The 12952-nt window shown below is 44.2% G+C and overlaps 1 protein-coding gene across 1 annotated transcript in view; it reads left to right on the forward strand.

Moving 5' to 3' along the window:
* The window catches only part of Plc21C (Phospholipase C at 21C), a 484769-nt gene that overhangs the window by 310538 nt on the left and 161279 nt on the right, over positions 1–12952 (forward strand). The window contains exon 3 of the mRNA XM_071677149.1: positions 4034–4105. Within this exon, the coding sequence (XP_071533250.1) occupies positions 4034–4105 (72 nt within the window). The remainder of the gene's footprint in view (positions 1–4033; positions 4106–12952) is intronic.

A 12952-nucleotide genomic window follows, 5' to 3' on the forward strand; every position in this document is an offset into this window, starting at 1 on the left:
TAACTTTGCTCTATAGAGGAAGACTGCTTCCAAAACGCGACTTTCATATCGAGTTTCCTGATCAGAATAAGTTACAAGATTTTGTTTGAATGTGTACTCCATTTTTCAATGCCATTTTGAAGACTTTCACGCTGGAGATTCGAAAATCTAAACCAAGATCCATTGACCAGAAATAACTTAAATTTTTTTTTTATCATATCTCGTTAGATATTGAAAAAAATAATCATATATACATCAAAATATATCAAAGCACCAAAGTTCTGAAAACTTTAAAGACCTTAAAGGATATTTCATGCTTCTAAACCCTGAACAAATGTGGCTCATCTGAATGCAGTTCACGAAGGACGTTTTGACGTATTTAAAAGCCTGAAATCAGGGAGAGCTTTAATGCGATAGCAAACCTCGGTCTCCATTTAGAAATACGTTACGTTGGTGTGGCTGTAAAGAACAGAGATATTTTAACCGCATGTGTGTGTGTGTGTGTGTGTGTGTGTGTGTGTGTGTGTGTGTGTGTGTGGTAACAGTGGTACATACTATGCAGTCTCCGTAGACAGCTTGAGTATCATACAGTAGAATAATAGAACACATACACACACACACACACATATATATGCAAAGATACATATCCTCTGGGCTGAATGACTGAAACATCGCTCAGAAAACAAGAAAATAATCCGGACAAATTGCAAACTCGGGAGGGAAACGTATAAGGTCGGTACAGACTGCAGATATATTAAAAGACAACAGACGATGACGTTTGTCATTGGCTGTGAAAGCTGGGGGCCAGGACCCAGAGGGCTTGTAAATCGTGGGCGGGACACCACTTTATTGTCATGATATAAAACATGACGAGCCACTGGCCATGCTGGAGGGCCATCAACAGCACCTTAGTGCCACTGTCAGCACGGTGGTAGGGGCGGCAAGAGAGAGAGAGAGAGAGAGAGAGAGAGAGAGAGAGAGAGAGAGAGAGAGAGAGAGAGAGAGAGAGAGAGAGAGTGCCACTGGCAGGGATTATGAATAGCGAAACTGTCATGGCTTCCATGATGATGAAAAGTCCCATTACTTCCATGATGGAGAAGCAGAGTGCCATTACTACCATGATGGAAGAGCACAGTGCCACCATGATGGAGGGGCACAGTGCCACCATGATGGAGGGACACAGTGCCACCATGATGGAGGGACACAGTGCCACCATGATGGAGGGTCACAGTGCCACCATGATAGAGAGTCACTGTGCCAATACGAGGGAGTGTCACAGGGCCTACATGAGAGAGCGTCACTGTGCCAACATGAGGGAGCGTCAGAGCGCCAACATGAGGGAGATTCGCAGTGCCAACATGGCTGACAGCTCTGGGCGAGGTGCCATGTTGAATAACAGTGAATCAACGGCGCTTAACGTATGAGGTCTGGATAAGATAAGGGAGAGCATTGCTCTATGGAGAAGTAAGAGAGAGTTCCTCTCTCTCTCTCTCTCTCTCTCTCTCTCTCTCTCTCTCTCTCTCTCTCTCTCTCTCTCTCTCTCTCTCTCGATCTATTTTCTAAAGAACCATGGGGAAATCCGTACATAGTCTTGGTGAATATGTCAGTTGAAATTTTCTCCTTTTAAAGCGATGATAGTCTTGGCTGAGGTACTAGGAGGAGTGACTGGAGTTGCTGAAGAGAGAGAGAGAGAGAGAGAGAGAGAGAGAGAGAGAGAGAGTATACTGAAACCACTGGTAAACCCTCGCGCACTGTAGTTACCTTGTAAGCCAGCCAAGAGTACCCCATGGTCTGTTAAAGACACTTCTTTATCCGGCTTAAGAAGATCTCCAGGACCAAGCTTGAGTACCGCTTGGGACATAGTGCGAGCCAGTGGTCCAGTATGAATGTACCCTGTGGTCCATCAAAGATTACACCCCAAGGTCCATTACAGTGTACCTTATGGTCCATCACGGACTTTACCCTTAGATCCATCACAAAATGTACCTCGTAGTTTTCCACAGTTTACCCCATGTATCACAGTTAAATCCTGTGGTCCAGTCTGACCCATGGCCCACTGCAGTGTACCCCGTGGTCCAGCTGTAAGGGGGTGAGTGGGGACGGTCCGGCTCGGTAGCGCTGTCAAGAAAATCATATTTAAAGGGACTCTCGCTCTCTGTTGCAGAGCAAACACCGCGAGAGTGAGTGGTGCTCAGTGACCCCTTGAGCACGAGGGTACGACCCTTGAGCACGATGGTACGGCCTTTGAGCACGATGGTACAACCCTATGAGCTCTTTTGCACGACCCTTGACGATGTTACCACCCCGTTTGGAACATTAGTACGACCCCTGAGCGACATGGCATTTCCTTTGGGTACGTCGGTACAACCCTTTAACATCGTCGTGCGCACGGACTGGACCGTTATGCTCAAGGTTTTAATGTAGACCTGTACATTGATAACAGATACGAACCAACGGAAGAGCTCAGTTGTATAATAAAGGAAAATCATTAAATTTGGTGGCAGTTTTCCCAAGTGATTATGACAGTTGTCGTCAAAAATGATCACGAATATGAATCATAAGTTGCAATGAGCGGGAATGTGAATAAGAAATAGGATCCTAAATAACATTGAGGCAACGAACTTGCAAACAATTGTTTTTGGCAGATGTGAGTCAGGTGAGAGAGAGGGAAAATATATAAAAAACTAAAGTGGAAACTTCCAGACCACATGTTTGAGTTCTGACCAGTTGTGGTGTGTGTGTGTGTGTGTGTGTGTGTGTGTGTGTGTGTGTGTGTGTGTGTGTGTGTGTGTGTGTTTGCCACCGACCCGACCATATCATCCTTAGCCCCACCATCACGAATCTCCTGCTCTCCAAAACACCCTCACCGCACCCCACCACCACCGCCACCACCACAGACTGACCCACGACCCCGCCATTATGGTGCATGGAGCATGCATGGGAAGAGATCATGGGCCGCTGAGGATGTGAGGGTGTCTTGCGGTTATAGAATTATCCCTCGTACCGAAAGAAGGTGCTCAATAGTTTTCGACTTGTGTTCATATGGTGACAGAGACGTCCTTAACGATTCTGGCAGTTGACTAGCCTAAAGCCCAACCATCCAAGCAATCAGCCAATCCTACATCAGATTGGAAACTTGAACAAACTGAATGAAAATTACAGAAAGGCTGTGGACACTTCCAGGAGAGAGAGAAAGAGGCTTTGGGATTCACTTGGAGTATACCTGGAATAGTCTTCGGAGTTCTTGTACCCTCATATTTCGAGCTGAGCCCAAGCTCTTGAGTTGGTTCGTTGGTCGACCAAGCTGTTGAAAGTCGTGGCCTGCAGAGGACTTTTTCACAACCACATTCTTGGCTGATCTGATGCACACTTTACGTACCTGTGTAGCGTCTGGTGGTGACTCCACCACATATACCCCTCTGGATCACCTGGCGTGCACCCAGGTGATGCTCAGTTCACCTCACCATAGAATATTTCAAACAGTATTTTCTCAACCATCCTCCGTCATGGCTTTTGTCCATCGAGTCTTTAGAAATCGACATTATTTGTGTCCGTTGCTTGATGAATTGGTTTCCACCTACCCCCTCCTCTCCTGCCCTGCCAGTGATTTTGTCTTTCAATGGCCAGGGCAGCATTTTAATCTTCCCATTGTTGTGATCCTGGGGAGGCTATGATACTGCCTGTCCACGATTGTCATTCAAGGTCGTATGTTGCCCTCTGTTGACGCTCATTTGCACTACATTATGAGTTAAAGAACGTTAGGGTATTCTCTGATTATTTGTGTATATTGTTTTACCTTTGTCTTTCCTATGAATGTACTGTTATTATTTTCATTCTGTTGACTCCTGTGTGTTTGTGATTTTTCTCTTCATGTACTTCAGTTCCCTGATGCTATACCTTATAACACTCATTCATGTTTCCATTTTTTGTATGAACCTTATAGGTTTGTGATTTTTGATGTTTTTTTTTACACTGTAAATAGATTACGGTGTCATTAGCTTTTATAATGGTTGTCTCTTCCTCTGTTTAATTCCTGTTTATTATTGTCTTCCAGGCTGAGACAGAGATGCTAGACATCATGACCATACGAGACACAAGGAAGGACAAGTATGCCAAAGTACCCAAGGTAAGTTGTCCCAACCTACCTATCGTCCAGTCCCTCCCTAGCCATCTATAAGAAATCCACTCACGTTCCTGATTCATGTCTGAAAAGCTTTTAACCCTTTGTGTTACCACTTTTCAGAACCAGAGATTACGTAACTATGTAACGAAAGATGTTATTTGCAATTCTCGCTCCCTGGGAGTCTTGTATTAGCTAACGTTGTTTAACAAGAAACTTCTTCAAACTATGAACAGACAGTGTTTATCATTAGCCTGGTCAAAGAGTGTCTTGAACACGTCACCAACGAGTTAATTATTTCATATGTTTGAAGTTGAATGACCCGGTATGATGACTGATTAATTATTGCATGAAGTAATTAAGAAAATAGGACTGAAATCTGTGTAAACATTTAGGTTTCAGAATATGTATATATATATATATATATATATATATATATATATATATATATATATATATATATATATATATATATATATATATATATATATATATGAGAGAGAGAGAGGAGTCAGTAGGTGTGCCCATATGAGGCAGCATGAGAAGAAGATAGTAAAGCATCAACAGAATCGATAGTTAGAAATCAAGTGGTAATTATCTGCCATGTTTGTGTGAAGGTGGAGTGTGGGGTAGACTGGTGGAACACGGTATAGGGGTTGAGTCCTTGATGAGAGTGGTCCTCCACTGGAGCGGTGGATTTGCCCGCCATGTCGGTGCATTTTGGTTAATTAATGTAATATTATCATCATTAATGAACGATGCTATTTGAGCAACGTCGGGTGTGCGATTATATAATTATATTTGAATGGAGATCGGCGTATGTGCAGTGTTGGATGGAGGGGTTAGGGAGGCAACCGGCTCAGTGTTAAATGAGGGGGTTATGGGGTGGACCTGCTCACTGATGAGGGGATGGACCAGCTCACTGATAGGTGAGGGGGATGGGATTGGTGGGGAGGTGGACCAGTGTTGGATGAAGAAGAAACCGGCTCAGTATAAGGTGAGGGAGAAACCGGCTCAGTTGCAACTAGAGAAAATATAGCCAGAGCTCTTTTCAAATATGATTTACGATTCGTCGTACATTACTCAGGATCGCTCTGTTCTCTGATGTTCGTTTGGGAGATACGGACAACTGTAGAGTATAATTCCACTGAATAGAAGGTCCGGCTAATGCACACTCCGGGGAAATAGCCTCGGCATCTGGAGCCAGAGGTACTTCAGCTTATTACCGAACAGGAGATGATGTTCTTTCAGCTGAATCGTTGGCAAAAAGAAAGAAAGAAAAAGAGATTTCAGTAGACTGTGCGAGCTTTGACCACCCTTTACCTGATCAAAGAAAGATGCAACGTTTCATTTTGGTTTCCAAAACGAGCTCCGTTGGGGTAAAGACGCGCCCTCGAAGACCATGTAAAGTATGTATAAGGTAAGTCTTCTGAACGCTCTCTGTTTTCTCTTTTCCGAGGCTTTTGAAATCGCTCAGGCGGGAGATGTATGGAGATCATTCACAACAACCAAAGCCTTACAGAGGCACCGCCATTTACCGAGTAAGAGCTCTGGCTAACACAGCGGAAGGAATACACTGATGATGATGGATACCAGAAAGTGAACCGGTTCCAAGAATGATCCCTGCGGCACACCACTTGTTGCGTCTAACCAGTCTTATGTTTCACCGCTAATCGCTACTCTTTGTGTACGGGGGTTGAATTTTATCGTATGAGAAGAGACTGCCACATACAGGATGGACGCACAAGGCATAACATACAGTAATGTTTTACTGAAATAATGGATACTGATTTAGAATTAGGGGAAATAATTTTACCATTGAAGATCCCGTACGAGGGATGTATAGGTTCCTTTAAGTATATATGAGGAGTCTGGCTTTAGTATATAAGAGTGGCGGATCACCAGCCTCGCCCAGCTTAGCAAGGAAGATTGGGCGCGGCTTGAGTCGTGGATGGAACGCATCACTTGAAATCATCTCTGGATGAGCTCCAGATGCTAGCGAGAATTACTTACACTCTTGGGTATAACGTGACATATATTTTTCTTTACTTTTGTCATATAAACATAATTATTAAACCCAATAGTAATGACTTTCAAAGGATTATTAGCATTAATTATACTTCCTGGTTTTCTAAACGCATTTCCAGACCCCTTTCCTTTCTGGAGCAAGACTAGACTTAAAACGCTGTCTCTCTGAATGTGTAACTCCATTAGCACGGGCACTAAATTTTCTCTCGAAAGAGGAAGTTGAATTCTGTAAGTTATCCCGGAGACGGTAAAACTGACTGACAACCCACTCCATAATGGGTGACCCTGATACAGTGGTTCACAGAGAACCTAGAGAGTGAGGGATTAAGGTGGAGTTCAGTCCTATGATGGGTAGTACCTATAGGAGTGGAGATGATTGTGGCGGGTGTTCCCCAACCACTCTGTCAAAGAGGACTTTGAGATCCCAGCTATGCCTCACCAATTTCACCCCGTTCTCGATGGACTACATGAGTGAACTGTAACAACTTTGCAAAGTTTGAAAATTACTTATCTGATAAGTTACTGATGGAAGGCATTTCCTCATAACTAATGAAACTTTGCCTAATTGTACTGGAGGTGTAAGTCGCCCGACTATGGACGAATGTGGACACAGCCAGCCAGAGTCTGGGTGATGACATTTTCCAGTGATGTATAACTTCATCTTCGCTGCTCCACAGTTCATGAACAATACGTATCTGTACTGGAAACTGTTTTAAGTAGATTCACATCCTCGGAGGAGATGTGAAAGACGTTACAAATGAATGAATTTTGCAAGTCAATGATAGAACAACATTAGGGATACACTGAAGTAAATGGTGTATCTTAAGCAGCCATTAAGTATTTGTAGCACAGATAAGACTCTCAGGTATAGAGTGGATGATATTTGATAACCTCAGAGGAGAATGGTTAGCTGCGGACGTCTCAGTGATGAAGTGTGTGGCTTGAGGAGAGGCAAGACAAGAGGCTAGCCACTTACCTCACCGCTTGAGGGCGCTCCTGCACCCTCACCACCCACAATGTGGATGAGATCCGATGCGACACTTTGATGAATGTTGTTCACATTGGTGAACGAGAGCATCACACGTCGTTCACCTCTAGTTTCAAGCACACAGAGAAGATGTGATGGAAAATGTAGATGATCTAAGCCTAAAGAAGTGAGTTTCTGATTTGTCTAAAAAAATTAATTGATTATGGTTTGATAGAACTGTAATCAAGGAAAGTGTGAGAAGCAAAACAAAATAAATGAGCGGCGGGTCCTGGAGCTGTCAACGACAAACATGCAGTTATGGTAACAAGGAAGCACTGCCGACAGATAGGAGGGTTCCGCCCAGTCTTCTGAAGATATATTTTTTTGAGCTGGTACTGAGAAGTGAATTGAAAACCATGTAGCGTTCAAAATGGATAAGCCACAGCTGCTTGGATACGGGAGGAGACAATGAAGAAATATAAACTCCTGCTGAACACAAGACGCAAAATGCCATCATAAATCAAACAAGAAATTCTTAGGAGGTGGAAGTATGTTTTTGATGACAATGATTGCAGCCACTAGGAGTAGGTAGTAGGCTGGATTCTGCGAGCCTGGAAGACGAGAGAGTCAGAACCGTCCCAAGACCAAGTTAAAAGGTGTGCAAAGATTGGTGTGAGAGGATTGTAATTGCGACACATTGTGGCTGATGGGGTTCGAACCTGCACTTCTGGGACATGGAGGATCACAGCCTTGTACCAATTTGAGATCGATGGTGTAGTTGTGGAGGGTCTTGAGGATTCGGACTACTCTCGTGTGGGCGCGACGCTCATGTGCTGACAGCTGCTGCCCCAACAGCAATGAGGAATTTTTGAAAGTATTTAGAAAATATTTGAGTCCACCACTGGTCATGCATAGTCGAATATATGTTTGAATTACCTTACAGTCTCCCCTTCCTTCACTCTCCTTGCTCGCTTATAGTAATCCTCCCTTCTCTCTCTCTCTCTCTCTCTCTCTCTCTCTCTCTCTCTCTCTCTCTCTCTCTCTCTCTCTCTCTCTCTCTCTCTCTCTCTCTCTCTCTCTCTCTCTCTCACTCTGCCGTTTGTGGACTCCTGTCCTGCTGCGGTATGGAGGGGAGGTACCAGTGCCGACGTGCCTGGCCCGTTGCCGTTCATACAATACATAAGCACCATTAGCCTGACGCTTTGTGACGTCATTCCCATTAAGACGGTGGAGGGGCAGTGAAAGAGGAGGAGGAGGAGGAGGAGGAGGAGCAGGAGGAGGAGGAAGGGGAAGGGGGATGGAACAGGATATTTAGGAGGAAGGAGGAGAGGGAATAGCACCTTGACTGGTTGGTCAGGAACGGGACACCTACAGGAAAGACTTCCTTCCGCCTTCGGGATTTTGCTCCTGTGAATCCCAGCGTTTCACCAGCACGAGGGAAACTTTAGGATGGTCTGTTAAGTATGTCGATGGACAGACAAATGTATACACTTAGTGATATGTATATGTATATTCATAGTGATATGTATATGTATATGTATAGAATTCAACGCGATTAAAGCAAGTGTGGTCAGTTCTGAGAGACAGAGACCCTCATTGTGAGAGTGAGGGACAGAGTGAAGGGCGATTTACATGAGGTTTGTATCGGGTGAAAAATATTTTACACAAACTTATCAGATGATGAGAGATGATGTACACTAGTGTATTAGATGGCGAAGGGTGACCTACATAAGCTTATATAGGGAAAAATTGTTTACTTATATAAGCTTATTACATAGTGAAGGATGGTTTATACAAGCGTATGAGCTGGTGAAGTGTGAACTGCACAAGCTTATTAAATATGATGGGGACGAGATGTTAGAGGTGATGTGTAGATGTTGTTCATAAAGTTATGACGAATTGTATAATGTGATCTACTCATGTGATCTACCCTTTTGTCTGTGGTGCTGGGTGGATATGGCATCTCACAAACTGTCTGGTTCCTCTCACCATATTCCCCTTGATGGCGAATTGCCCTAATGAGTTAGATGTAGCAGAGAGAGCCTCAGAGGTAGCAGGGAGGGCTCAGAGGTAGCAAGGATGGCAGACATATAGCAGGAAGAGCTGAGGAGTAGCAGGGAGGACTGAAATGTAGCAGGGAGGGCTGAGAGGTAGCAAGGATGGCAGAAGGGTAGCAGGGAGAGCTGAGGTGTAGCAGGGAGAGCTGAGGTGTAGCAGGGAGAGCTGAGGTGTAGCATGAAGAGCTGAGATGTATTAGGGAGGGTTGAGGTGTAGCATATAGGAGAGATATATCATGATTTACACGTAAATCCCTTGTAGGTACGGTTCCCTGTCTACACTAAAAGATAATTCCCTCTGGACACGATAGGCGTGGAAGAATTTGTAAAAGATATCGCCGCTAAAATCAGAATCTGCAGCAGTAAATACATGAAGAGAAAAGAGTGTAAACACCCGGAGCCCGAGTTTGTTCAGCTTACTGTGAACATTATGGACCCGCCTCTTGCACGACGTGAAAAACGTTAACTGGACAAATATCTATAAAGTTTATCTGACCAGCCAGGTTGTGGGGGGAGGGGGTGCAAGTACGCCTGCGGACCGCGTCCTTAACAACCTGAGAGATCAGAGAAGTCTTGGGGCCCAGACCAGCCTCTGAAGACAGAGTCAAGCCCCCAAAAGATCAACGTGTTATGTATATATATATATATATATATATATATATATATATATATATATATATATATATATATATATATATGTATATATATATATATGGCTGTGTTTTGTTGACATGTATTCGTATGCGCGATAATTTTGTATGCGTTTGCGCAGTTGCTACCCCGCGCCCGCCTGGCTTGAATGCTTAGAATGGCCCAACAATAAGCTTCCCTGATTCCTTTGTGCAACTTTGCTTCCCGACTGGACGCTCTTCTAAAAGAATAGAAACTTTGGAAACTAAATGTTTTCTAGATTCTTGGACTGGAATATTTTTTCTTTAACTTACGATTTGTCATCAATTTATTGTATGTTATTTAATCATTTATTTATTGCGAGATTGGATATGGTAGCCAATTTTTACGTGGAAGAAATTAGCAGAATTTTGCTGTTAAAGAAAACAAGAATATGTGGATTAAGCCAGGGACTTCGTCAGACTGGGTCCATTTAGCGTACAGTGACCCTTGAATTTACCCCTCGCTAATCCTTACATTCGTTGTGTGTTGTTAGATTTAATGGCAGCCGATTACTCATTGGCCATAAAGCCAGAAATCAGTATGCACAAGTCAAACGCGCATTTATCCAAAAAGATGAGTTCGTTTGTTTTCCCTACATTCATGGCTGATTGGTTGTTAGGACTTTTATCCGTGTCGATTGCCAGGGTCATTAATACTTTACATACACTCGGGTGACACAGTTCTTACTCTTTATAATGCCAGAATCTAACCACATATAGAATACGCTATTCCTATCTGATCACCAAACTTCGTTAAAGTCGAAGGAAAAACTGAACAAATACAAAGAGGAGCAACAAAACTTATTTCGCCTTTCAGAAATAGACGTTATGAAGAAAGGCTCAGGGATGTAAAAAAAGAATAGCACTAAAAGTAGCAGATTCTAAGAGATCTAAAAAGCAGTTTTCATAATGATAATTTTGACTGTAGAACTCACGGCAGTGTCCTTGCCTTATAGATACAGTAACCTGAAATAACGTGTGAAGTAAGATGGACGCAGATGTAACAACAACATGGGGAATTCTTTTTCAGTTGTAGAGTTACAAAATATTGAAGTGAATTACTCCCAGGTATTGTTAAGGGGAAGACTGTCAAGCATATTTATCACTTTAATGACATAAACCATTATTGAATTAATCTATATAAGAAGGACATTAAGATTTGGACGTGTTTCAGCTTCTTTTCATAAGATTAGAGGTTGAAATATATTTTTTTCTATCTAGAGAGCATTCGGATGCTGGAATGAAATCAGAATACGTTTCCCGTTCTTCCTCTCCTGGATAATTTCCATGTCATTATACCTTCTCTGTAATCTATGGTGCTCCTTCATAGCTATTTCCCTACCGGCTGATGCGCTGGAGAGCTTGGTGGGTAGGGAGGAACGATAGGTGGGAAGGAGTCTTCTGCTCTACTATTCTATCTCTATCTGTGATGATAGATGGAGAGAATGAGCCCTGTGCTTTACTATCCTGTCTCCATCTATAGAGAGTAAGGAGTCATGTTATTGTTGCTATCTTCCAACAGATCGCCAGGTCTTCTGTTATCTAGCTTTCTCATGTAGCCTCGCCTTCCTCTCTAACACTGACATCGTGGGAACCCCGCCAACCTCACACCAACACTCCACAGTGGTCGTACTCGTAGTCGTGCTGACACATGAGGCACAACAGCACGTGCTTCAGTAGTCGTACTCGTGCCTCAGTAGTCGTGCTGACACAAGAGGCACAGGAGCACATACTTCAGGCGTCATACTGACACTCAGGGGCGTTGGGTGTCGGTGGGAGGGTAGTCGTTGTCAGTTACGTCTTGGTGGAGGGAAGTGAGAGTTGCTTGGGGATGAGGGCGCTGGCAGGGTGCTGTGCCAAGGCTTCAGGTATGGGTAGGAACACCACCAGCCTGGGGTATATGACTAGGCTCCAACAACCTGACATCACCAACCTGGGGTTTATGACTAGGCTCCACCAAACTACCAAACTGACATCACCATCCAAGGGCGTGTATTCAGGCCTCACTACCTCACTAAATTGATATCACCAGTCTGGGACGTATGACTAGGCTTCACGTCCATGACATCGACAGCCTGGGGCACCAAGTAGTAGGAAGGGGCGTCACGTTTGGGCCTTGTTAGAAGGAGTGATGAGCGATGAGTAGTGAGTGGAGCGGGAGCGGTGAGAGCACAGGAGTGGTGAGAGGAGTGGTGACACTGGTGAGAGTGGACCCGGGGAGAGTCTTGGAACGTGACGAGAATCTCCTAAAAAGCCTTTGAAATTAAAGGCATTGATTTAATAATGCCATCATTCCTCTCTCTCTCTCTCTCTCTCTCTCTCTCTCTTTCTCTCTCTCTCTCTCTCTCTCTCTCTCTCTCTCTCTCTCTCTCTCTCTCTCTCTCTCTCTCTCTCTCTCTCTCTCTCTCTCTCTCTCTCTCTCTCTCTCTCTCATATTCTTCTCCTCCTCGCCTCACACACCCAGCAGTCTGGCAGACCCAGGGAATTAGCTTGTAAAACATTGAAGATCGGTATCTCGGCTCGGAGCCGCTATTGATTTCTCCGGATGGCACCGACCTCTGACCCCGGTCGAGGCACGAGGTCACCTGCGAGTGGGAGAGAGAGAGAGAGAGAGAGAGAGAGAGAGAGAGAGAGAGAGAGAGAGAGAGAGAGAGAGAGAGAGAGAGAGAGACTCTTTAAAAAGCTGGTGTGATAGACAGGGTCATGAGGGCAAAAGTAGTTACAGAGTTTGTGTGTGTGCTTGTTTGTGTGTGTTCGAGGTCAAAGAATAGACCATTTATCCCCAAGGGTCGAGCCATCATGTTCTAGGGTCGTACCATTGTGCTCAGTGATGTTAAAAAATGACAGATGTTCAAAATCACACAGCAGGAAAATGCTAGTCGTTTTGGTGGCAATGTCGTTGAGGAAACGGCCTTACTTGGGCCTACAGTGGTGGTTGATACTGGCCTGTCCTCTTCACCCTCAAAAATCACCTCATATCTCATGAGGGAGTTTGTATATATATACCATAGCTTTTCTTTTATGGATTTTGTCTCCTCTCGTAGCGAAGGTTGAGTGTGACGAGGTATAGGTGCTGGTTGACGCGGTCCGCTCAGCGGCAATGGCTCTGGGGCGTTTCTCCCTCCCATTT

Source organism: Panulirus ornatus, chromosome 24 (genome assembly GCF_036320965.1).
Source record: "Panulirus ornatus isolate Po-2019 chromosome 24, ASM3632096v1, whole genome shotgun sequence".
Classification (NCBI taxonomy): Eukaryota; Metazoa; Arthropoda; class Malacostraca; order Decapoda; family Palinuridae; genus Panulirus; species Panulirus ornatus.